The sequence below is a fragment of the Betta splendens genome, chromosome 2 (genome assembly GCF_900634795.4).
Source record: "Betta splendens chromosome 2, fBetSpl5.4, whole genome shotgun sequence".
In the NCBI taxonomy this organism is placed as follows: Eukaryota; Metazoa; Chordata; class Actinopteri; order Anabantiformes; family Osphronemidae; genus Betta; species Betta splendens.
Window position 1 is genome coordinate 10,728,993 of NC_040882.2, and position 26,983 is coordinate 10,755,975.

Below are 26,983 nucleotides of genomic sequence, written 5' to 3' on the forward strand. Positions count from 1 at the left end.
CTGTTTTAGAGCTGTCACCCCGTGTAACCACTGTCAGGTGGGGTGTCAAACATTTAATGTACTTTATGGACCCAGTGGTGACATTTTACAATACACTGTCCTCAGTTCGCGTCAGCCAGGCAAGTTTTATATGGTCTGCAAGTGTTATAAAGGCCAAATTCAATCATAAATTTCCTTTAATAGGGAAAAGAGCAAGTTTCAACCACAAATATTTCTGTCTTAACTGACATCTCCCACCATCAGGCCACATGGTGAGATGTGAACACATTTGTAATCCCAAGCAGCTGTAAAGGGAGTGTGGTGCTGACACTTATCGGCACTGTGGATGAGCCGTGTGTGACCTTATTACCGGAAGGAAGCATAGAGTGAATGGAAGAGAGCAGAGCCTAGATAAAAAGAGTAAAGTTTTCAAAGTCCAGATCAGCAGTGGGCTCACAAAGCGACATCTGGAGAGAGAGAGGGAGCGAAAGTGAAGGAAGACAAGTTGTTAAGGTTGGACAAAGGCCATCAGTAATGGCCAACACTAACCGCCCCCCACCCCCCCACCCCATCTCTCTAAATCTGCTCTGTCTTCCACTTTTCTTTTTTTCCTGCCCATCTCTCTTACCTGCTCTCACCTCTCAACCCCCCTTTTCTGTTTTACCATTTAACCCTGACACCCTCCATTTCTCCCTTTCTGCCTGTATCACCGTCCACTATCTTCCATTCATCCTTTATCTTCACCAGTTCCCCAGTCCTGGCCAGGAGGACCTGCAGAGGGGCCTCAGTCCTCTACCTCCAGGCTCCACCAGCCTGGAGAGCTACCAGGCAGCTCTAGAGGAGGTGAGGTCGAATGTTTTATATGGTATATCAAATCTTCTGCTTTTCCATGGATTTGACTTACTGTCAGAAATCCAGTGTGATTTACGTCCAAAAATATTAAAAACCCAGTGAGCCTTTACTACCACAAACAAACGCTGCTGTGTGACCCACTGTGTTACGTGACCCAGTTCCACGTTACATCATGCTGCCAGAAAAAACAGGATCCATGTACCAGTAAATATGGCCCTCGACTAATGCGCTAATTAACTCCAAATCTGAAGGTGTTGACATGGCTGCTGTCGGCTGAAGACGGGCTCCAGGCTCAACCTGCCATATCCAACCATGTGGAGGAGGTGAAGGAGCAGTTTCACACACATGAGGTAAGAACTGGAGCTGTGAAGCTGTGACAACAGGAGCCATCTAATTATTTACACTATTGGAAAATATTTTTCCTTTCTAGTTTATGAACACAAACGTGCAACTGTTGCATACATGATAAGTGTTCAAAGTACAACCTGAATGAAGTTGTATAAATGGAAAAACTAATGTAATTGTGTGTTATTCTTTCTAACTATCAGGTGACTGGAATTCATTACTGTATCACAAATGTAATATTTGACACAAACACACAAAAACTTGAAATGTACTAATGTAAAAAACAATAACGTGTCTCTATTAGCGTCTGTAAACAGTTTCACAGTGTTGTTATAGTGTAAGTGTTGCACAGACAAAGACAGGAAAAGAAATAAGAACAACGTTAAAATAACAGCAGCCATCAATCCATAACAACACATCCGGTAACTAGTGGAGGTCGCTCTGCTGCACTGAAGGACCGGCCTTTAAAATGCTGCACTAATACTCAACACATGTTCGGAGATGTACAATAAAGAATAAAGCCACTCTAGTGAATTCGCTCTGCTGTCCTGTACTGTAGGTTTCAGCAAAGTCTCTGAAATGGTACAACAAGGTCCCTTAAGGTCCCTGATGCTAAAATAAAAAAATAGTTATCAGTTATTTTGATCCAGCGCTGAGCTTAACTATTAAATGCTCTATGAGAGACGTTTACTTCACACAAACTCTGTCTCATCATCTTCATCTGAGCTCTCACCATTAAATGAAGAGCCTGGGAGGATCGTGTAAGAGCTGTCAGGAAACAAATTAAACGCCGGGGGGAGAGGTGGAAATGTATTCTAAGAGCAGTTGAAGTGACTGGAGAAAGGCCGTCCAGTGGGACCAGTGATCTGAAGCACTCCTCCTATTTTGAAGGGCAGGTTAGGCAAAATGAGCGAGTGCAAGTACGTGTGTGAAACGCTGACGTCTGTCGTGACCAGGGCTACATGGTGGAGCTGACCACCCATCAGGGCAGCGTGGGCAGAGTCCTCCGGTCCGGCGCCGCCCTGCTGTCAGAGGGGAACCTGAGCGAGGAGGAGGACTCAGAGGTCAGGGAGCAGATGAACCTGCTGAACTCCCGCTGGGAGCACCTGAGGGTGGCCAGCATGGAGAGACAGAGCAGGTACAGTCACTATGACTTCATCGTGTCATCAAATCACTGCATATTGCAAAACCCCTGTAGGTGCTCATACTGTATGGTAGAGAGCAACAGACAAGGTACAGTACGTGTGTATAGGTATGGGTTTAGACCAAGAACAAAATCTACATGTTTAATGACAAAATCAGTGGCACAGGGCACACACTAACACCTGCCCAGATGCTACAGTCAGCAGCAGTAAATGTGATCAGAACAATGTGATCAGCTCATGTACTGTAGATCAGAGGTGTGTGTGGTGTGAGGAGATACAGGACATGTCCCTGAGCTGTGCAGAGCTGCAGGTTCACATGAAAACAATCAGACATACAAACAATAGGATTCCACTTGCTTTTTCCAGCTCGCATCAGAATAAAGTTAGATCTCTTTTCACACAATGTTAGGAGCATATTCATGGATACAAAAGAACAGCAGCCTTTCTAATTAAAGTGACTCCAACGATAACTGACACTGAGCCACATTTAATTAACTGTTTGGCTATCTCCTTTGATAATCTTGTTGATTCAAGCACAAAGCTGTTCAGACATGGCCCAGACTACCAAATACCACTTAGTCAAGATAGCGAGGGGCTGTTGTAATGCAGGGGTGATGTAAGAACAGGATCCGTGGCATTTAGCATTTCTACCAATGGAATCGTGAGTAATCACTGCTCGGGGCCAGAGAGTGAGTATCCAGACCTTCATCTGCCCTCCTGAACGCCTCTTAATGGCTAAACCCCGTTATTAACATCATGATTGACAGCTCATTTATATTTCTTTCCCACCCAGACTCCACGAGGTGCTGATGGACCTACAGCACCAGCAGCTGCAGCAGCTCACAGAGTGGTTGGATGTGACAGAGGCGCGGATTAAGAGGATGGGAGCTCAGCCGCTGGGTCCCGACCTGGAGGACGTCAAGCACCAAGTAGAAGAGCACAAGGTGGGAAACTCCTGGCTGGGTCCCTGTCCTACAGACAGAGCCGGTTACATGCATATTTTGAAATGTCATTTACTATTATAGGACAACACTGGCACAGATGTAATCCTGCCTGTGGTGACTGGGTTGATTGGTGTGTAGACTTAAATCCAACACAGAGCAGGGTTTACTGTGGTAGTGATGGACCCAGAAACTTGGTTTGAGCTGCTTCTTTTTTAGATTTTTTTGTTTGTTTTGACTCCATTCTTGACAAGTTGGGTTTTGAAGTTTAAGCAATTCTTAACTCCCGTTCAAAATACTGTGTACTGTTGTTACTAGGTAGTTGATTTCAATAGATAGTTATAGACAAAGAGGCTGTGTTTTTAAATAGAGAATAAATATATAGGTAAAGAGTCAAATTTAAGGTAATGTGATTGGCTGTGCACTGATTACATGCATTTACTTAGTTGGTAACTAAACAGTTGATTGATTTAACTAGCAGCTATGTACAGTAGTAACACTGGTCCATCTGTGCTGCAGTTATTTACTGAAACTGTAAATTTTGTGGTGTCAGTGACAGATTGTTGAGCCTTTGCTGTGTCACTGGTAAAAATGGTTGCGTCGATCGTTTTAGGTATTTTAACACGGTTAAATACGTGGCCTCTGTTATTGCTGCACTGTTCAGCACCATGGATAGCTCCCAGCTGCCCAAAGTGCACAGCTCAGAAAATATGAACTGCTGACAGCTTGAGCCTGTGATTCTGTGCCCAGTAGCCCAGTTCAGTAATTAATCCTCGTTAAAGTCCTTATTGTTTGAAACAGTAACCGATGTGTAACCACAATGTGCTCTGCACAGAACCAGCTACGCTCTTGTGTGTTCTTGCTGTAGTTGAAATGGTGTAGTTCAGTGCTTTGCTGATGTTTAGCGAATAGGAACGTTTGGTTAGATAATTCTATATGTATATGCACACAACAAGATAATAATTCAAACATTAATTTACTGCTGTCACTTCAATTAATGCCTTTGCTTCATTCTGTAATTACATTTATTCTACTTCAATGAAAACTTAAACTGTTGAAATATTTAATTTATATTTAATTAAGACTGCATGTTTTACATCTTAGTCTGACAACTTGTTATGTTGTTTCCCTGTTATGTTACATGTACTGTATGTTATGTTATGTCAGAATATGAGTGTCCCTGAATAATTATGGTAACTGATGTAGTTACCTTCATATCTGCTTCTTTGCAGATGACATAGCTCTCACTTTTGTAGCAGCTGCTTTTACCTTTGTCTGATTGATTCGGCTGTACCAAGCAGCTTTGTTTTGCTGGATCATTTTCAGCGCTGCTGTCTGGCGTCCCCGGATAGACCTGATCCTCTCGCTCTCACACACATCAGAGGGCACATTTCCTGGCTACGCTTGTCAAATCAAGAGGAAGTGTTGTCAAGCTCCAATCTAGACACATTTCACTTACAGTTGAAGGAACTGATGTTGTCTTATAATCCAGCTGTCAAGGCAAAATTACTTTTCAGAATTTATTTTTGACTCCCAGAACTTCAGAGCCTTTCCCTTCCTGCTCCTCCAAAACCTGCTCTTCAAGAATCATCTTCTTCTGATTGTGAATTTTCCTTTTTTCTGAGTGCCATACTACCCTATATCTGAAAAAGATGGGATATATGAAACATAAAAAACAGAATGCAATGACTTACATGTCAGGATTTGGGTTGTATTCTTGCTAATGATAATAATAATAATAATACAGTACTAGTATTAATAATAATACTAATATGGTTTTCCATAACAATCTCCATTATATCTGCTGTTGTTGGTTGGACTCTAAATGACTTCGTTGATAATGCAAAATGCTGCATTCTCATGCCACCATCTGCATACAATGTACAATAGCAGCAATTTTCAGTAGGAAATTGACCTTCAGGAAATCAGCAGAAGGAGTTGGTCTGTCTTGTTTTTATTAGTTGCTGTGCAGCTATAAAATGAGATCTATTTTATTTACTATACAGTAGACAGGGATAAAGTTGTAAGACAGCATGTAGAATAACACCAGTGTTAGAGCCCCTTTATTGCCTTCCTGTTGCTTCTAGGATACAATTGTAACAAAAACTGTTTCTGTCACATACGCGCCACGACACTGGCTGGAACGTTGACTGGATTTGATCTAAGCCACATTTGTGACCTGCTGGGCCTGTATTCACATCAGCACACACACATACAACCTGTTGTTGACAGTCTGCACAACTACTGTGCTTGGTAAAATGAAACGTGTCATTTTATCCTGGCTTTAAACGACTTGAAATATTTTAGTCTGCCTGGTGAACTGCAGATAAAGATATTACATTATTCTATAAGGAACAGACCCTGCTGTGGGTATCGGGCTGCACTGTCACATATCAACTGAGCTCTCTGTGAGTTGAAACTGTTCTCTAATCCTGACCCAGCAAACCTTTAAACTGCCTTTCAATTCTACACTCACCCAAGCGACTTACTGTAACCTGGCCTTGGATTAGCTTAGCACACGAAAAAGCCTTTTTACTCTACAGCTACGGGAGAAAAAAGGTGGTTCCAGTCTCATATTTGTTTCTGGTTTACCTGATATGAGCAGAAAAAAAGCATGTTAACAGTCAGCTGCTGCAATGACCCCTTAAGCGTCTTTTAAAGGAAGTGCTGTAAAGACAACTTTATAACAGCAGCTGCTGGGTCAACAGTACTGTAATTAGCTTGTACGGCTAGCAGGTGAGCTAACAATATGTCAAACTCTTGAGCAGAAGCACACTTGTCCTTCTACAGTAACAGCTGAACATGTTATGATGCTGTGGGTTAATTTTGTCATTAGCACTTTGGACTTTAGCGTTTTCCATGTTTGTTGGTTGCAGTCGGTTGTTGTCTTTACATCTGCTTGTATAAACCTGGGGCAAGACACAGCTCAAACCAAACTTTATCTACTTTTTGTAATACAGTAATAACCAAAAGTTTTTCTTTTCTACAATGAAGCAACTTGTTTTTTTCCACTCACATCCTGACATTACCCCGTTGCAGAACATTTATGTGTGTTTTTTCACGCTTGCGTTTCAGCTCCTGCAGGAGGACTTGGAGTTGGAGCAAGTGAGAGTGAACTCTCTGACCCACATGGTGGTGGTGGTGGATGAGAGCAGCGGGGACAGCGCTACCGCCGCCTTGGAGAGCAAACTTCAGGTGATGGCAGCGACGCGAGCGCAGCGTTGTGTAGTGAGACAAACAAGTTTCCTTTGTCTTTGCAAAGTTTCTTTTTCCTCTTCCCACATTCTCAGTAGGAGTGGGCTCATCAGGCTCCAGCATGGTTTCTGCGGGAAAACATATTGAACGGGAGATAGTTTCATCTTCGGCGGTGTGCAGTAATTAGAGCAAGATGTGCTCGTGCTACAGTATGTGTGTGTGTGTGTGTGTGTGTGTGTGTGTGTGTGTGTGTGTGTGTGTGTGTGTGTGTGTGTGTGTGTGTGTGTGTGTGTGTGTGTGTGTGTGTGTGTGTGTGTGTGGTGAGGCTTACAGCAGAATGGGTTTACTCTATGAGTTATCATCGCCCAGGATCGAGCCAGGAACCCGACTGCGCTGCCTGTTTGTGTGTTTAATTCTCCACGCTTGTCTTGGCCTCTGATGCATGGGCCCTGCTTCCTCCTGTTAACTCATATACTGCAAAGGATAAAACTGTAGCCGCTGTTTGACTAGATTTCTAGGGCTTTATAATACACCCGCTTTAATTGCAGCACGGTTCCTGTGGTGAAACACCATTGCATCGTCTGACACGGTTGTTGAAAGGTTACTTGTCCTGAATATTATTACAGTATAAAGGCGGTTAATACAAATGTAATGATGACAGGTGCTGATGGGCCCATCCTCTTGAATGAATGGGGGGATAGCAGTTAAAAAGTTTTGTAGAGATGTTTGTGAAAGTTGCAGTAAAGTTGTGTGTGTTCACCCATCAACATATGGCTGCAGCTCTGCAGTTAATTAGGTCTATAGAGAAAGTAACAGGTTTATCTCTTTTTCCTCTGCATCCACAGTCATTCACTCAGGTCTGTGGAACCCAGACCACACATTGTATTACTATTAGAGTTTAATACATTAGAACAGTGGCACACAGTGATGATAGCAGCTGGGGGCACAAAGTAACAGATCACACAGATGATCACATGCAACTACAGGCTGCGTTACGGATGACGACGGTTCTGAAGCTCCAGACGGGCCTGCGTTTGCCCCGGAATAAAGCTGTGAAATCGAAGCCACGCCTCAGCGGGAAATAAGGAGCAATCTTATCCTTGCAAAGTTTAATCATCAGGAGATCGAGTGAGTGAGCTGAGAGAGATGTGAAATACAGTACACAAACAGGAAATGAGGAAATGTAGGTAATTGGATGCGACTGATGCTCCTCCTTGGGGAGAAGGGGTCTGAGGAGCTGTAAATTAAAGAAAGATCCTCTGTGCCGAAGACAGACGAGCTAAAAACCCCTAAAACCTCTGTTATGAACTCAAGCTGCTGTGGCTATCCTGAATTATTCACTAGGTCATATTAAGCAATTGCATTTCAGGACATTGTAGAGCGTCACTCGTGTTGCAGTCCAAGTGCAGTTTAATCGCATTGAATATTATTAGAATCCTAATGCAGCTCCTGGTCTGACTTTCAGTTTAATGACTGCACGTTCGGAGGCCCTGGTTTCCTGCAGCGCCCTTTATTACTAAATACAAGTTAAGAAAGATAAATAGATGAGAGAGGACATTTCGTGCTGGAATGTAAAAATGCAAAGAGAAGGTGCCTTCCCTGGTTTCTCCCCCCGCTGCTGAGCTGTCACTTGATTAATTACAGGCTATTCATCTTAAGATTAACCTGCTGGGCCTTTCTCTCCCCACGTCTTTACTCGCTCACTTGTCTCGCCGCTGCTCTGACGACTTTGTTCCGTGGACGTTCTGCGGCTTATGTCTTTGCCAGTTAAATGGGACAGAAGAAGAATCTCCCCCATTTTGCGCCGCTAACTACCAGCTGTCAGTGTGTCAGTGCTCCGGAGTCTGACTGTCGCTGCTCCCACACACTCCACTACGCTGTAGTCTGGGTCAAATAGAACAAACACGGCGCTGTAGCAAATGTTGCAACACCAACGCAAACATTAACAGCATATACTGTAAGAGCAAACAAGAACCATGAGGATTTTAATCTTTTCATGCAACTTATTAGGAATGTTAGGATGTAGGAAGTGCGGATGAAGGCCTGTCCTGCTGCTTTACAGCACGGTGCTGGAAAGTAATTCAGAAATGGGTTTTGTACTAATGCAGATATGAATGTATGAATCCTACACAGCTTCTGTGTGTGTGTAGGTGCTCGGTGACCGCTGGGCAGCCATCTGTAGATGGACAGAAGAACGCTGGATTTTGCTTCAGGAGATTCTACTGAAATGGCAGCACTTCACTAATGAGCAGGTACAGTAGTGTGTGTGTGTGTGTGTGTGTGTGTGTGTGTGTGTGTGTGTGTGTGTGTGTGTGTGTGTGTGTGTGTGCGTGTGTGTGTGTAATATACTCGCTGCATATGTAATGAGATTAGATTCTCCAGCTCATGTCTACACCCACATGCTGTAGGATTTAAGAGACATGTTACGCTGAAGCTGACTCACATCAGGCTATTTATCTGAGACAGATCAGCCGAGTCTCATTATGGACATTTACATATGACACTTAAATATTTCACTTCATCAAATATAATCAAATGAGAATCTTCCTGCCAGACTCTCAGCTCTGTGATTTACAATGGGATTTAAACTTGCTGTGACTCCAAAGCTTCCACTTCTCATTTTTCTTGAGATGTATCTTGACTGGAGATCTGCGGTTAATTTAACAGACTGGACAGAATCACACGTGTACAGACACGGCCCATCCATGTAGGTGAGTGTAGTGAGTTGCCAGATCTGGGACTGGACAGATGTCCTCTGGCTGCATACAGTATATAACAGACTAAAGCGGTGGTAAAGAAACTTTGTTCTTCATTTCCTTCTGTTTCCACTGTGATCAAGATGATGGCCGTTGATTCTCCCTCGCCGCTGCTGAAGTGTGTCACATCACATTTAGACGAAGTTTGACTTTCGTCCACTTTCGCCCGTTGCGTCACTGAGGTCTTTTTTCCCATTCTCCGCGTCCCACAGAGGGTGCTGAGCAATGACAGTGGCTTCCCATTGACAGTGAATGGCAGCTGAGGCGAGCAAATATCCCGGCTGACATTGGATGAGCTGACAATCCATCACCAGGGCTGACACCTACAGTCACAAATTATTCTAGCCTGCATGTCTTCAGGGGAAGAGCGGGGCACCTGGAGGGAAACGAAGCCCACACACATCCCACACAGAGAGTCAGCTGAGGGCTTTGAACCCTGTCCCACATTAAGTCACAGTAGCAGCAATGGGCTTTTGTATTAAGTTTGTGTTACGTACCTTAAGTCAGCAGAGATTCTCCGTCATCCAGGTGAGTTTATGTGGACATAGGGGTTTTATCTCGTTAGGCTCGAACATCTGAGCAATAAAGGCTTCATTAGACCGCATTAGTAGGAGGCCGCCACCTCACACCTGCCCTGCACACGCGCGTTAGGCCTATAAAGGGGCGGCAGTGAAGTCCAATAGCATGTGTCAAGTAGCACATTAAAAACGCTTCAGTCTGTCTGCTCACAATACACAACTCAACTGGCGCACAACTCTGGCTGTGGAAAAGCGTTTACAGTATGATGGTTTTCATACTACAGTAGGAACATGTTTAGGACAATAGAGGGAGTCATGATATCTGATTCACTCATAACAAATTAAAGATGTTGGGTTATACGCAATGATGTTAGTTCATTACCAATCAGTCAGTCCCCAGTTTAGTGTGTATTTATCAAATCCACATTTTAATAGCCACTTATGTGCTTTTTTATAATATTGTATGTAACAGCACTTATGTGTGTGTCTGTATGTGGAGGTCCCACTGTTTTAGATTCTTCATGCATACTCCGGATTTACTTTGTGCCCATGCCTAATGTGCCTACAATATGAGATCAGGGTCATCAGGGGCCCATTTGATGAAGTGTGATTAGTGATCAGTTACACAGATAAGTGCAGACTGATCATCGAATAATCTCTCCTCTGTGGTTTTCTACTGAGTGATCGCTGGCTGCTAAGGCTCCCAGACATCCATAAGAACCAAATTTAATTTGATTAATTATTCAAAACACTTGGAAGTACATTGAATTCAATTTTCCACTATTCTCGGGCAAAATGCTTGTTCGAGTACCACTTCAGGCCTTGTTGCAAATGAAAAATCGGAGCACTGATAACAGAAATATTCGCAGTGTAATTCTGGGCAGAGGGGAAGATGCTGTCACAAACAATAGGATGCTTTTTCAGAGGCCTGAGGAGGAGGATGCAGTCACGATCTGTCTGCACCACCAAGAGACAAGTGCTCCACCTTCCAAATGATAAGAGTTTCGTCTCCACATGGTCCCACTCCTCCAGTTTTCTCATTTCCTCTCACTCCCCCCTCTGATTTTAATCCATTCACTCATGCAGCCTCTTGTTTTTTTTGTTCCAATCTCACTCCCTGACAGTGTTTATTTGACTCCTGGCTGACTCAGAAGGAGGAGCTGGTCCGCTCCATCAAGACCACCAACCTTAAGGACCAGGCTGACATGGTTGCTTGTCTTCGCCGTCTCGCTGTGAGAACTACACATCACATCTTGTCAAGCGTCTTATGAGATCAGACTCATACCAGGGGGGCCTTCGCTGTCATCTGTTTGTTTCCCTTGCAGATGGTGAAGGCAGACCTGGAGGCTAAGCGCCCCACCATGGACAAGCTGTGCTCCATGAGTCAGGATCTGTTGTCCAGTGTGAAGAACAAAGAGGTGGCCAACAAACTGGAGGCCAGACTGGACAGCTTCGCCCAGCGCTGGGACCGACTGGTCCAGAGTCTCGAGCTGAGCAGCTCCCAGGTACTGTGTGAATTTCAGTAAGTCATTCATGACATAGTAGATTTATGGTAACGTACTAAGTTTTACCTTAAGTTTTACTGTATAACCAGCCTAATCCATGTTCAGACATACACCTATAAAGTACATTACATATCAGTCTTGATGTTTTCATACTTAGAACAGAGAAGATGTTAGACACAAAGTCTTCACGCTAAACTGACTGACTCTTGGCTTCACACCATTTAACCTCATTTCCAAAAATGCTTAGATTTTTCTCAAAGCCACAGTAAAAAACTAAACTTGTTTTGTTGGAAATGTAAGAGCTGAGGCAAAACAAGAAAAAAAAGCTCATAAGACATTTAAACAACAGTTTGGGATTTCAAAATTAACAGGTGAGGTTAAATTTGTCAACCAGTTTAAAACAAAGATCATAGAAGGAGCATTAATTCTAGAAACATGGTAGAGTTTTGTGGACCCGAGTTCGTTTTAACCTGCATCACTTCCAATTAAAACATGGTCTGCTGAAGCACACATAGGACAGAAACACTAAAAATCATCACCACAATCTAAAGACTTGACAACATGAACCCTCTGTCTAATTAGTTTACGACAGGGTGTGAATAGTTCTCTGCTTTGTATAATAATTGGAGCCATTCATACTGTAAGGATTTAGAGAAATAAATAAATTCAGGTTTTATATCTGTAACAGCCTCCTAAAGGCAGAGACACTCAGTTCAAATGTCCACCACATCAAAAGCGATACGGGAGCAGCAGTGAGCCTGTCGTGACTGTAAACCGTGGATTTCTGTTCAGATTTTGTAAATCCACTCCATTAAAATGGGTTTGCTTTAGGTTATAGTCTGGCTGGGTCAGTGGTGGTCAGATCCTCCTCTTCATCTTAAGGCCAGAGCTTTTTCTCAGCTTGCTGCTGTATTTTATACCAGCTTAGGAAAATAAGCAGATTGCGTAAAGACCGGTTAGAGGAACTTTGTTACAGTAACGCTTAAAGTCAATATGTGTGCTCGAAAAGACAGGAATGAAGAACCCACACGGTCTGCAATAAGTCAAAACCCACCTAACACTGCCTATTGGACGACTCGCTCTCCGCTTCAGTCGACATCAAACCCTGGTTGTTTGTGGTGTCTTTCAAATTGTCAAATTTTGACCTGTCACGAGATGCTGAGATCAAGTGTTTGGCCTTTGTGCCGAGGTCACTGGCAGCCACAGCGCTGATGATGCACGGCAGAAGACAAGACCACAGAGTTGTGAGTGCATCACGGTTGCCGCTCTGTCCTGAGCAAACATCCAGGCTTGAAGGAATTGACAGAGCCTTTAGTCAGCGCTCTTTACTATCAGTTGTCCAATAATCACTTTCCCACTGCTGCTCTCTCATCTGGTTGTGTAACTGCCCGTCAGTAACTTCCTTCCCTCTTTATCGCCGTTGCTCGCTGTTAGTCACATTTTTCAGTCAGTTTAAAACTGACGTGCACTGACAAGTGATAAGATAAAGACAAAGTACTCATACAGTGTTTGGATATGCTGATAAAAATACAGCGCTGTAATGTCACTTTTATCTTCAAATCCCTCTGGAGAGCTTTACTCCGAGTGTTGTGTAAATTATCAGAATTATTGATGCTGCCGCTTGAAGCCCTGAAAAAGCTCCTTTTCTGGCTGCACCCAGAAACCCGGCGCTGCGAATTAAAGGACGGGGTTGACATCACTTAAAACAAAATCATTTGACTTAGTGTAGTTGAGGATCAATTCTGTCATAACGTGGCAGCAAGAAAAAGGTTATGAAATGATCTGATCCTCAAAAATAATACAAATACTTCTAATCTGATAATACTAACAGTCATTACTGTTTGTGTCTTATATAAATTATGCAAATTGATGGTGGAAAAGGTGAAACACTGGATTTCTGATGTGCCTAAATGCCAGCTGGAGTCAGATGAAGTGCTATAATGAATCATTCATTATTCAATGATTTGCATGTAACTGGAAAAGGTCACAAGTAATCTCATCAAGAGTAGATATTCATTACTGCACAGTTAGACATACTGTCTATAAATTAAGACCACCTTCCACAGCTGTAATGGGAAAACGCCTTATAGCTGGAACAGAGCGGCGACGTGCGGTGGAGGGAGCGTCATGATGTGGGGCTGTGGGCTCTGCTGCCTCGCCACAACCTGCTGCACCTGTGTGAAGCATGTCTGATGTGCGATGCACAGCCACGGGAAGGGTTCGATTGAATAGACACGTTCAGGATTGTAATTGTGTTAAAAGATCACATTTACGCCGCTTCATGCAGAAAACCAGCTCCTTTCAGCTCCGTGTGCTTTTCCTGTGCGCACACGCTTTTTTGCAGCAGCAGTCAAAATCCATACTTGGGCTTATGGTGACGCTGCACTTGCACGTATCTCTGCCTCCACTGTGTTTCCATCACAATCAGCCAGATAATTAGCAGATTGACCTCTGCCGACACACAGTCTGTACCGCTTCAGCGACGCACACACACACCAAGAGAAGAGCAGTGGACGATGCTCCGTGTCAGAGTGAGCACACCTTTATACAAACATACCGAAGAGAGAACATTTCCCAGTTTACATGTATCCTGTGCTTTGTATTTGTTTGAGTTACATGAATCACCTGTGTCACAGCTACAGCCTACAGCCACACACATCCCTGCCTGTATTTTTGTTGGTTGTGTATGATATGATTGACGCAACCAATCCTGGAGTCATTGCCTCGCTGGGATACTGTTGCACTACAAGTGTGTGTGTGTGTGTGTGTGTGTGTGTGTGTGTGTGTGTGTGTGTGTGTGTGTGTGTGTGTGTGTGCAGCCTCAGACAGATGTGAGTGTGCTCGGTGCTGATGTGGGATCTGGATGCTTTTGACAGCTGCTTGTAAACTGATGCAGCAGCTGTTGTGTACACTTTGTCTACATGTATTTAGTTTTTTTTTTTTTCCCCTCTCCGTGCGTGTTTCAGCTGTCATCGACTCTCAGCGTGACCCAGCAATCTGAGCTGACACACTCTGTCACGGCGACCGTTACCAAGGTGACAACAAGGGAGAAGGTGTCAGCCCTGCGCCAGACGCGGGAGTCGCCGCCACCACAGAAGAAGAGGCAAGTGGTGGTGGATTCTGAGCTCAGGAAAAGGTGAGCGTGTTGGTGCTCTCAGTGCTTTCTGATGAATTACGGGGAGGTCAGAATGTTCTTTCCTAACGTAAGTTAAACGTTCAGTTTCATGCACCCATTCCTGCTGTCTTATCTCAGCAGGTAGGTGATGAGACTCTACATATTGATAACAAGTGTCTGTGATACAGTATATGAAACCAAACCTTCCATAGATGTCAGGTAGAAAATAGCAGTAGTGGTGTTGCAGTGAGCTACCCTTTTACTGTAGTAGTCATAGTACTTTAGTAGGTATAGTACATGTACTTCAGTCTAAGATTGCACATTTTACAGTACTGTACAAGACAAGCCTTCATGTGCTGCTTCTCCTCATTGTTAGTATAAAAGTATAAAACATACAAGTATAAAAGTATAAATCGAGTATAAAACATATTTCTGCAACACAAATTCTATCCTGTCACTTTGTCTGTTTCACTAAACAGCGAAAATTTTCAACTAATGGGCAACTTCAAAGATTTCCAACTTGCTTCCTTGCACAGCTTTTCTCTGCCGTTCCCATGTTTAGTTGTCTTTCAGCTTTTAAGTAAAAAGCGCGTCAACGTATCTCAAATCTCTGTCAGTCTGTAAATGAATCCCCACGGCTAAATTAGGCCAACGTGAGCTAAAAAAAATCTGTTCTTGACGGCAGAGCTTGCATTCAGCGCTGCAGCAAGAGTATATTTAGCACTGACTGATGTCAGCGTAGTGGCTGGTCCTGCTAAGTGCACGTGTGTGTCGTCAGGTTTGACGTGGACTTCACAGAGGTCCACAGCTACATGACCCGTGGCGAGGCCATCCTGCAGAGCCCCGAGTTCTCTGTAGCACGGAAGGATGGCAGCATCCAGGAGCTGCACGACAAAGTGCAGGTATGTGCGTGTGTGTGTGTGTGTGTGTGTGTGTGTGTGTGTGTGTGTGTGTGTGTGTGTGTGTGTGTGTGTGTGTGTGTGTGTGTGTGTGTGTGTGTGTGTGTGTGCGCGTGTGTGTGTGTGTGTGTGTGTCTGTCACCCTGCAGAGCTTAATCTGCTGAGAGCCGTGAAGCTGAAATAACAAGGTTCCTTCACACAGCAGGGGCCGAAATGGTTTTTCTCTTACATATGGATCCTACAGAACCTGAATGGTGATTATGCACACTGGTGTGGATCAGCTGGTGGCTTTTCATCAAAATATAGTGTACAGCACAGGAAGAAGCAGGCTTAGAAGTTTGTCAACACAAACTACTGGTTGTGCTCATTTTTTTAATCGGGGGCCATGACACACAAGCACATGTAAATCCACTACTAAGAATGAAATGGTGAAGCTAAATTAACATTTCTTTCATGACATGGCAGAAAATTGTTTGTCAATACTCCAGAGAGAAGAGTAACAGCTTTCATGCTGCTGGACTATTTTTGATAATATCCATTATCTGTTGCAGTAATTATGGAAAATTTAGACTTATCATAAATACAGACAACAATACTATACAGTAGTTTCTAATTTAACCACTGTTGTATCTCACAGCAAACTACCATGTGTGTAATCACCTTTAAAATTATAATTTATACACAAAATATGTAAAAACTTTACACTGATTTCTACTACAAGTGACTCACAAATATTCTGATAAACATTTTAGGCTTCAGCCAGTGTCTGATCTCACAGTAACTGTTACTCAGCATTCATGATAAATTATTTAAACACAAATTCAAGGCAACACCCATAAACAACGTATGAGCGTTTGAAGAAGTGTTTGGAAATGAGACATGAAATCGAACACACGCGTTACCCTCCAAACAACGTATGCACTTTGCTAAGAGATGCAAACTGTGGAATCTTAAGGAGGCAGATTCTACAAACTCTCCTCTCATCTCCGCTTTAACTTTGCTGCCAGTCTTCACTTTGCAGCTGCTTAAAATACGAAACAGCATTGAAATCCAGCAGAGCCCCACATTAGAAAGCAATGAGCAGGGATTTTATCATATTTACAGGTTAAAGGCGTTGGATCCTTCTCACCCTTATATATAGAGATATAGATAATACATGCAGTTAGAAGCAATTTAATTCACCTTAATGTATGCATTTATGTTCTCGACCCTAAAGAGAGGCATCTGCTGCATAAGCCTTATACATGCACGCATTAAGCAGCAACAAGTCTAACCACCTGAATAAGAAGCCGAAGATAATAAAAGGTATAAGATCAAAAATATGAAATACACTCTCATATCTTCAGGCTTGTATGAATCATTCAATGACACAGATTCATTTTCTATACAACTCTGTAGCAAGTGCAAATAGGTTGTGGAGGGAGCATAATTTCACCAGATTATGTGATTGAGCCTCCCACAGAAATGCGACTGCAGCTCAGTTGCGTACGCGCTTTTTAGGCGCTCCTTTTGTCTTTCACCTCCTCACACGCATCCACAGCGAGGTCAGAACGTGTGACGGGGGAGTCGCACCTGGACACATTTAGGGTTCTCAGGGATCACGAGCCAAAAAGATGAGAGTAATGAATACTGATGCAGTCGATGCCCTCAGAGCTGCAACAAGCCTTCTTGAATTACCTACAAGTAACTACCCACGGGAAGTTTAACTGAGCGCTAGATGAGGAGACTGGTAACTACAAGGCTAGAGGCTGTTAGCTTAGCCCAGCAAAAAGTCTGGAGCTCGTAGTTTTGGATCACAGTTAAAGTCACATCTTGACGCTGACCTGTATCACACATCTTTGTGCTTTTGCTTCACGCTGAGGTTCGTCCTGAAGGAAACGATGTGCTATTGTGCTATTGTTCTCGAACGGACTTGATTGGCTTCTGTTTTGTTCATTCTTCTTCACAATAAACAATAATTGTCCTCTAACTCCGCATCTGCCTCTCACTGTCTTTGCCACAGGCGATAGCGAGGGAGCGACCGGAGAAGTACCGAAAGCTCCAGGAGGCGACGCGCACGGCGCAGACCCTGGTCGAACAGGGTAACGTGCACGCTCGCATGCAAACACGCACGCGCTGTCTGTCCCCATGGCAACGCCTCCACCTGTCCCACCCTCTCTCCTTGTCTCCATAGAAACCCTGATAGATAGAGAAACAGACGGAGAGGGAGAGCGAGATAGAGATGTTTCTCCTCGCCCGCCCTCTCCTCTGTCCTTGTGCGATTGTCGAGGATTCTGAAAACACACAAAAACTCAATTCATACTTTTCACTTTTCGTTTATTTAATTCATTCCACTGCTCTGACCTCCTGTGAAACAAAACACGTCAGAACATTCGTCAACTTCCTGAGCATGTAGAGTAAACCTCCTTTTATACAGGTAATTGTTTAGTTTAACGGCACAAATCTCATAGAAGTGCTCCCAGATTTTTTGTGTTCAGTCTTGTAATGACTTCAAATGTGCATATGCCTGCAAATGATAGTGTTCAAATGTTAACCTTTAAGCACCAGGTATCAACAAATTGCTCTCACTCGTCTTGTGAGCCGCTGGCTGGAGCCTAAGAGGACAGCTTACGTGATAAAGCTGTTCATTTCCTGGAACAGTTCTGGAGATGCTTGTTTTTTTTCAGTGATGTGCATGTACTGTAAACAAGTACTAATTACACATTACTAATTGAAGAAGTGATTATGCTACTGTGTGAGCTGCACCCCACTACAGCTCTCCACAGGTCCTTTCCCTGCAGTTAAGCAGCAGGATTCACACACCGTGCAGCTCAAAGCCTCTTTTAAAGCTAAATGAACCGCACTCATATCCTCAGTCTAAATATTAAGCTTTATTATGTTTCATCATTGAGGCTTTGGTGCTTACTGTGGCTAATGTAAGTCTTGAGGACTTATCGTAGGTGGGGGAAATTTTTTTTATTTTTTTATTTTCAACACAACATAAATCTAGATAAATCCAGTCATACATTTAGCCAGAAGTTCTAAACAGGTAAACAGCGAGGAAAAGAAAAGTGGATGCACTTTACGGATGCATACAGAAATATTTAGCCTTCGATCAACAAAGTTATTAGAAAGTTGTTATTCGACAATAAACAGTCAAAGAAAGATAAAAATGATTCAACCATTCATTTCTTGAAGCACAAAACCCATGCACACATCCATCCTACATGTAGCTGGCATTTAATGCAGCGAGACCCAAACACAGATAGTGGATTTAAATGAGCCAGAGGCTTCATAAGCGTCCACCAGACCCCTTTAAAGATACACACAGACCAAAGTGTCAAGTCATCTCACACATTCGACTGTGCAATAAGAAAATCTACAACAAAGTTAACACCAGAGTCAGAGATGTTCAGTGCGTGCGTGCGTGTGTGTGTGTGTGTGTGTGTGCAGTAAGATTCACTAGCCAGTGTAAAAAACCTGTTGCTCACCAACAGGTAACAGCTGCCACAGTTTTCAGTCATATAGTGTTTACGTTTATTACAAACACGCTGGTGTCTTTATCTCACACAGCAGCAAATGGTCGTGAAACGGGGGTAATTGTATACAGTACGAGCCTGTGTGACCATGAATTAGGCTAGGTTACTGTGGCTCTGTGCGATGTGTTTATGGATTACACTGAGGTGTGAGGCAGAGAGCAGTGATTTGTTGACAGAGCAAATATATGGTTGTTACAGGTACAATCTCTGGGTTGTGACTGGGTTGATTTTGATGACACTTACAGTGCTTAACATTAAAATGGAACAGGGAGGTACGATTGGGGCCGTCTATGTGTCAGATGGGGACGGTGCCTTCTCATGGCCCAGCTATCATCCACATGATGGCCTGAATCTATCTTTTTACAAATTCACGATTGATTTTTCTCTCCCTGAACCTCTTGGAGGTTTTCATTTTCTGGGCAAAGGACTTTTATGCACAGTTTAAGTCACACTTACATCACAAAATGTCAGGTAGTGATGAGCAGGAATAGACAGAGTGGGTGTTTGTGAGGGTGGGGGGGCGGTTTTGTCCAGAATATCGATGACTCTCCTACAGATGACATTCGCTGGATTCTGTGTGTGTGTGTGTGTGTGTGTGTGTGTGTGTGTGTGTGTGTGTGTGTGTGTGTGTGCGTGCGTGTGTGTGTGTGTGTGTGTGTGTGTGTGTGTGTGTGTGCGCGCACTAATGTCCGTCCCCTACAGAGAGACAAGTCATTGCAATGTGAACTGTGAAGCATGTATCACTGCGTTTATGTGTGTACGCGACAGCCCCCCGACTCCCTCTCTCTGTGTGTCTGCCACCCTCAGAGGGGAGTCGCGCCGATGACATTGCCCAGGCAGCGGAGCAGCTGAACCAGCGCTGGGTGGGATTCTGTGCCCTGTTGGAAGAGAGGCTGGCGTGGCTGGCTTACCAGACAAAGGTGCGTACACACACACACACACACACACACACACACACACACACACACACACACACACACACACACACACACACACACACACACTACGCCTGTCATCTATCTACTGAAGACAATGATCCATTCTTGCGTGTGTGTTTATGTGAACTTCTGGGTTCAGAATTTCATTTGAAAGGATCACGTGAGTCGAGAGAAATGTGTCTGATCCTGAACACGGGCTTGTTGAAGTGTGGCCTTAGTAGATCAGTTGTTGACTTTTACAGGCTGGTTTCCAATGGGTTTGGACTACACCAGTTCAGTGCTGCACCCTCTCCAGGAGCAGGGCGACTGTAGGGTGATACTGTAGTAAATGATGAGAAGAGCAGGAATGATCTGTCTTCCAGTGGTCAAGATCTGCTAATGTCATTTCTACAAAAGGTCCAGTTAAACTATATCACTTCTAAATAAAATTCAAACAGCTGATAAAGGTAATGTACAATGGACCTAGAACTATAATCTAAGTACAAACTTTTACTTTTACTTGCAAACCCAGGCAGCAGGAAGCACGGTTCAACTGTGATTTCTTGTATTTAACCATAACACAGTTTGTGTAAGAATAAACAAACCGAAGAACAGAAGGTGTGATCCAGGTCAGCTCAGGTTAGCGTTTGTGAAGCAGACAGGCGTTGGTGGGTGTTTGTTTGTGTCTTTGCGACACTCTAGCCTTTGTTCAAATGCTTCTTTGTGTGTCTGCATGAAAAGGTGCTGGCTTTCTACAGCTTGTACGAGCAGTGTGAGCAGGCGGTCGACAGCAGTGACAACTGGCTCAAGGTCCAGGCTCCGCCAGCGTTTGAACCGGAGCCGCTCAAAGTGCAGCTGGACCGGTGTCGGGTGAGTGAAAGGCCGCACTCCTCACGTCCTCAGCTCAGGCCCGGGCTGCACATTTTGTGTCTTTGTGTGTGATGAACCATCATTTGCTTCATCATTTGCTTATTTCTGCCTTTTCTCGTGTATCTTTTTACCACAGCACTTTTCTGTAAGTATATTTACAGTATCTCATTTATTTATGTAGTTCAGACTCCTGCTTTCTTCTTCTTTCTTACTTTTTCGGCTGCTGCCTCCACCTTTATAGACCACAGAGATTAGACGTCTCAAACATCGAGCTGAAAATCAAACCTTTCTTCTGAGGTATCGAAGGAATCGGGTTTTTAATGACGACAGGAGCAGAAACGTGGTTAAGAAACCGGAGAGATGTGTGGAGAGGATAAGCAGAAATTCAAAACTTAATCTCAATCTCGACAGTGAAGAGGAAAACTCCCATCTGCCTGGAGCGGATGGGGTGAGGGGAGGAAGGGAGGTGAACGGGAGGAGATGGAGGTAAAGGAGACAGATGGAGAAGCCTTAAGTTTAAAAAATGAATGGATTACGATGGAGAACCGGGGAAAAGAGTTTAGAGGAAGAGATGGAGGCTTTTTCCTTCTAACTTCCCCAGCAGACAGGTTCACGCAAACAAGGTTTCCCTCAGAAACGCGCCTGCTCGTGTGCGTGCCCACACGTAGACACAAGCGGCGAACACACACCCACTCACACACACGTAAATACTTTCTCAGTTTCTGTCTTAATATTAAACAGGAAATGCTTCAGAGAAAATAAAATATTTACCGAAACTTTTAAAACAACCTTCCCAGTGGCAAATCTTTCTGCCAAGCGTCAGCTTATGAAAATATATTCTGTCGAGGTTATAGATAGCTTGTGTTCTCCAACATTATTCATGAATACGGCGTGTGTGTGTCTGGGCTCCAGGCGGCTGTTAAGTTACTTGGTGAGTTAGGGGACGTGCGACTGAACCGCAGTCAGACCTTCACGATAGCACAATTCAGTGGGAACAGGGTGAAGCTCCACAGACGCGCCTCACCTCACCGGTGCTACGTCCGTTTGCATAGGAGGTAAATGCTATAGAAGAGTGCATTTAGCTGAACGCTGTTCTTCCCTGTTATGATTAAAGCCATTTACTGCAGCTGGTGCAGTTTCCTCCCTGCCGTCCTGTTCATTTATAGTAGTTCCGCTCCTTTATGCACATCAGAGGTGAGAAATATTTAACTTTTGGTTTATTTATTAGTCGCGTTCACCCTAATTTCTATGTATCTTCATTTGTTCTGTTCAGTGGTACAGGGCACTTTCTGGTGATAGTGCTTCTGCACGAGGCTGATACTGTAGATCTTCCCTCCTTTTTGGGTTTCTCTCTTCTGTTACCTGTAATTTCCCTGGTGCAGTAGTATTCTTTTATCTCCCTCATCTTTTCCGAATGTGTTGCTCAAAGCATCCCATAAGTCACACGACCAAATGAAAACGCACATGAATATCAAGTGTAAGTCAGAGGCTTTTTCCACCTCCAGTGTCCGTCAAGCACGGCCGTTTAGAGCGATTAAGCAGCCGAACATGAAAACACCGCTTGTCTCGTCAGGAGGAGGTGGCTCGTCTGGCCTCCCTGCAGCCTCAGGTGGACCTGCTGGAGAAGCAGCTGAAGGAGCTGAAGCAGGAGAAGGAGGGGGAGGACGACCCCTCTGCCTTCCTGGACGCCGACATCAGTGCCTTCAAGGAGCACTACCAGAAGGTCCTGGAGGACCTGAGGGCGAGAGAGCGGCAGCTACAGCTGGGTGAGGAATGAGGGTTATTCACTGCAGGAGCGTAATCTCAGCATCTCACCGCGACAGCGGCGTAACAGATGATGTAATAAATAATGTAATAGTACTTAAAATAACAACATTTCATGAGCAGCAGACACAGTTGGAGCGTGAAGGAACAAAGAGATCAAATATCCAAAATAAAGAAAGCTGCCACACTTACAGCCTTGCAGACTACGCCACTGCCTCTGATCATCATTTATTCTTATGTCTTTTGTTTAGTCTAAGTGTATGTAGCTGTATGTGAGGTTGCCTGTTAGTTTGGTGATTGATTTTTTCATGCAGCTGTTACTGATATATCCAGTCATGTGACACTTCTTCTGAAACATCCTCATGCTGAAAGCAGCGTACCTGTGGTACAGTACGGTCAAGTGGCGCTTGACCTTGTCTTTCACAAGGCCGACGCCAATGTTCCAGTGTATGGTGCATATTTATATAATATCGTTTTCCCCCATTTTAATGTAGTTTCCAGGTCTGCATTCAAGGGACTCCAGGTTCTGTTTGAAAGATGTTTTTTCGTGATCGCTCAGTTTTCTGCTCATTTTTGCTGTTGAGTCTGCTGTAGCTCACACATTGTATTGCACTGGCTTGGAGTGACAAACATCACTCCTGACACCATCCTGATACTCAGCACACGTAGTGATAGTTATATGGAAGCCAGCGTATGGGGATCAGTCAAACATGTACATGTATCTATAAGTATTTTCAGTGCAGGGTGCATGACAAAGATGCCTTTTATGTCTGTATAATACGACTGCAACATCCATCCTGTTATCAAGGAGGCCAAAATACTGAGTTTACTGAAGCCCGGCTCTAGTTCTCCCTGTAGAGGGGCAGGAGAAAAGAGATTCTCCGTATGGAGATTTCCTATTATTCATTAATACCAACATGAAACAGCAACATAAACAAATGCCTGGAATGACAGCAGATTTGATTCTAGTTAAAGACAAAACTAAGCTGAAAGCTGTGGTCATCAGGAAAGAAAAACAGAATCAGACACACACACACTGGGACGAAATAAGAGTGGATTGCTATTTATATCAATAAAAGGGAGAATGGGAGAAAGAAATGGGAAGAAAACGCACAACCACGGAGAAAATGACACTGGTGGAGGGCGAAATCATGAGGATAAAACCGGGGGAGGAACGGAACGCGAGGTGGAGAGAGAGGGAAAGATAAGAGAGTGAGAATGATGCTGACAGCCAAGTAGACAAACTGTGCTTTAGTCGCTCAGACACCTTCTACCGTCGTGTCACACACGGTGCTTTCTCACCCCTGGCATGGGCGAGATACCCCACGCGCACCACGCACACTCATTACTGGGCTAAATTCCAGACTGTGGCAATGGCAAAGAATGTCTCAGGCAGAAATGCTGCTTGTTTGCGTTTCTCCCCTCAGTCAGGTCAGGTCACCACGTTTTTATTCGTCAGCTTCATTCAAATGTGTACAACTCCACTTACTGACAAATATCTGACACAGATACTGTATGTGACACAGGCACAAAATGTCAATATTTGACTCTTTGACTTAATATTTTACTCAAAAATGTACATTTTAATTGTTTTACATTTACTTCTGCAAGATAAGGTAAAAATACTGTATGTGGAGAGATCACTCTGTCTGAGTTACCCAGAGAAAAACACAAAAGAGCACCCAGAACTGAACCTTGAGGTATATTCAAACTTATTTAGAAACTGGAACCATTAGTACATTAGTACCAGAGCATCAAGTCAAAGTATTATTCACCGTTTGCTACAGTGGAGACATATCATGAGCCAGCTTGTCTCATAGTTCTCTGTCTTTGTCTGTAGTTCTAGAGAGCCTGCCTCCAGCTCACTATAAGGAAACCATCGCAGCGTTGTTGGCATGGTTACAACAGTGCGAGGCCAAGCTGGACATCCCATCCACGGCCCTCACCGAGTACCCCATTATGGAGCAGAGGCTGAAGGACGTTCAGGTATAAGCACACGCAGCGACAGTAACGCGCTCGTGTTGTGTTTTAATACCGCGGCCAAGGTTTGTCTACATTCAGGAGTGATAAAAGTTCAGGTTATCTGCAGGCGGCTTCATGAATGAAAATGTTGTCTTTGTGCTTTTTGTGTGATGGTAAGATAAGAGTCTGGCTTTCCATCTGGCTGCAGAGGGGGACGTGTTTATTACTGTCATGATTAGTTTCATTTAATGTCAGGTAAAGTAATATTTTTGTAGTGTAACTATAGAATAAATACATCACATACTGTAATACTGTTATGTAACTATTTAATATTAGCTGTTTATAACTGTGTGTACTGTAACTGTTGCCTTCACTTGTCGCTTCTCAACCGACACAATAACTACTTTTATTTCTTACATACATATTTCCAGTATAGAGTCCAGAGTCTAATTCATTAGATTACACTGGATTTCAGAAAAGATTATATTGTTTGTTACATGAAAAGCAACAGATGAGTATTAATAATAAAGAGAGAAGCGTGTGACATCCACTTGGCATTGCCAGTGTTTCAGCTCATAGGTGCATTTACTCTTTATGACAGTGTGTACTCTTGCTCCTAACATCTATTTACCAATTCCCATAAAATGCCAAATGAGGTTGGATCTATAATCCTGTGAGGCTGTATAACCCTGTAATCAGTTTTTACTGCAGGTACTAAAGTTATATTGTCACTGGCAATGCCAAAGTGCCAAAGCAGCACTCCTTTAGAGGGACTCTACTTCTTAAGGAAGCAGGCAGCCGATAGGAACGGGCCAGAAAACAGATGACGTGCTCTATTAACCAGAGTCCAGTTCATAGCCACAACCCAGTGCGTAGATTGCATGCGACTAATACCAGCACGTCCTGTTAAAGATAAAATAAAACGAGTCATTACAGAAGCTAGAGTTTGCTTTTTAAAAGCCAAAGGTCATTTTCAACTATTTTAGTGTGAGACAAAGAAAGTGGAGGACATTTTTACTGTAGGTACAATTGTGCCTGTAAACAACTTTAAATAAAGTAAAGGTTAAATGAATTTGAGCTACTTGATATCAGTGGAGAGGTGTAAAATTATGTAAATCTAATTATTGTTCACATTTTATTTAGACCGTAGAACTTCCTTGATGCATTTGATCTCCTTCTCTTTGAACTACATCTAATTGGGGGTAAAAAACAAAAGCAATCAGCTACAGTCAAAGTTAATACAGGTATTTATTTATTGTTACATGAAAATAATTAACTCAAGACCGACTCGTAATGCTTTAATGCTTGAATCAGACTAGTCACAATCACTTCGCTCCATCAGACCGTCCTCTGTGCATTGTTTGAAAACTTCAACAATGTCAAAACATTGTCTCTGATGACAACACGAGCTGTGACAGTATCTTTTCTAATTAGGATATTTTTGGAGCGTATTTGTTCGGAAAGGCCTTTTATAAAACACTCCCTCACTGTAGCGTTTTACAGCTCCCTCACAGTCGTTTGGAGCAGGTGCACCAACGGGAAGACAAAGGAAACCTCAAAACAAGCAGGGAGAATTCAATTACACTGAATATCTGAGATTACGTTAAGCTCAACTTGCATCTGCTTAACATGCGGAGCGCAGGCCAGAGTGAGCCTGCTGTCGCTCTGCTCTGCTCCGCGTGTGTGTGTGTTTGTATACAACTCCACTATTATGAGAGGCGGGAGAGTGGAATCCCAGTGGAGCGAATCAGTGTCTGTGTTTATCACAATATCTACCTACAGATATGCACACACACACACACACACACACACACACACACACACACACACACACACACACACACACACACACACACACACACACACACACACACACACACACACACACACACACAGATGTTTTATTACGTCTTTGTTAATCTGCATATCCAGTCAAAATAAGCTTTTCTTCTCTTTTTATCACTTTGTTGTTGTTGTTTTTGAACTGTTGATTTTTATCTTCACATTAAGTCAAGGTCACTCCATAAAAACGCGTGTGCGTGCGTGCGCGTGTGTGTGTGTGTGTGTGTGCTCTTTAAACTTGATAATGGTCTTGTAGCATAGCAGCGAGATCAAGCCTTGTAGCCTGAGATTAATTAAAGTTGATTATAGATAATAATTATGAATTCATTCTGCATACTGATAGGCTGTCATTAATTTTCAGCACAACTATGTCTCCCCACCGGCCCCTCAGAGATACAGGCCTCTGCTTGTGTGTCTGGATGTGCTTCCTCCACAGATGGATGTAACTGTATCTTGTCCGGTTCCGTTCTAGATTAGAATGAAGGCGTCTGTCCGGCAGGAAGCAGATCCGCGCGGACCGGTTGCGTTACCTGACAGCGTGAACAGACGCCGTTATTAGCATCGCTGACAGCTGCTGGTAGATGTTATTAAAGACGTGATTGCAGTATTCAATCACTAGTGATTTTGGTGTTATTACGGCCTGTGACCGATTTGTGCTTTTGCATAAGTGACAGTGAAATAGGGATGGACTGTGCAGATAAATGGCTGAGAGCGGAAACTAATAATTCTCTTCAGTATTCATGAATCTTCCAATTATTCCTTCAGTTATTAATTTTATTCATAAAGTGTCTGAAAAAAGGGGAGGGACGCCTGGCTTCATATTTGAACCCAAGGTGACTTTTCAAATATCTACTATGGTG

At 43.5% G+C, this 26,983-nt stretch overlaps 1 protein-coding gene across 22 annotated transcripts in view; it reads left to right on the forward strand.

Moving 5' to 3' along the window:
- Window positions 1-26,983, forward strand: part of dmd (dystrophin) — a 192,541-nt gene that overhangs the window by 90,690 nt on the left and 74,868 nt on the right. For all 22 annotated transcript variants that reach the window (XM_055507121.1, XM_055507119.1, XM_055507109.1 and 19 more), the window contains 15 exons: window positions 727-822; window positions 1,083-1,181; window positions 2,133-2,314; window positions 3,115-3,265; window positions 6,338-6,457; window positions 8,608-8,709; window positions 10,856-10,963; window positions 11,057-11,236; window positions 14,203-14,372; window positions 15,130-15,253; window positions 17,253-17,331; window positions 19,576-19,688; window positions 20,427-20,555; window positions 22,129-22,321; window positions 24,160-24,305. In XM_055507121.1, the coding sequence (XP_055363096.1) occupies window positions 727-822; window positions 1,083-1,181; window positions 2,133-2,314; window positions 3,115-3,265; window positions 6,338-6,457; window positions 8,608-8,709; window positions 10,856-10,963; window positions 11,057-11,236; window positions 14,203-14,372; window positions 15,130-15,253; window positions 17,253-17,331; window positions 19,576-19,688; window positions 20,427-20,555; window positions 22,129-22,321; window positions 24,160-24,305 (1,992 nt within the window). The remainder of the gene's footprint in view (window positions 1-726; window positions 823-1,082; window positions 1,182-2,132; window positions 2,315-3,114; window positions 3,266-6,337; window positions 6,458-8,607; window positions 8,710-10,855; window positions 10,964-11,056; window positions 11,237-14,202; window positions 14,373-15,129; window positions 15,254-17,252; window positions 17,332-19,575; window positions 19,689-20,426; window positions 20,556-22,128; window positions 22,322-24,159; window positions 24,306-26,983) is intronic.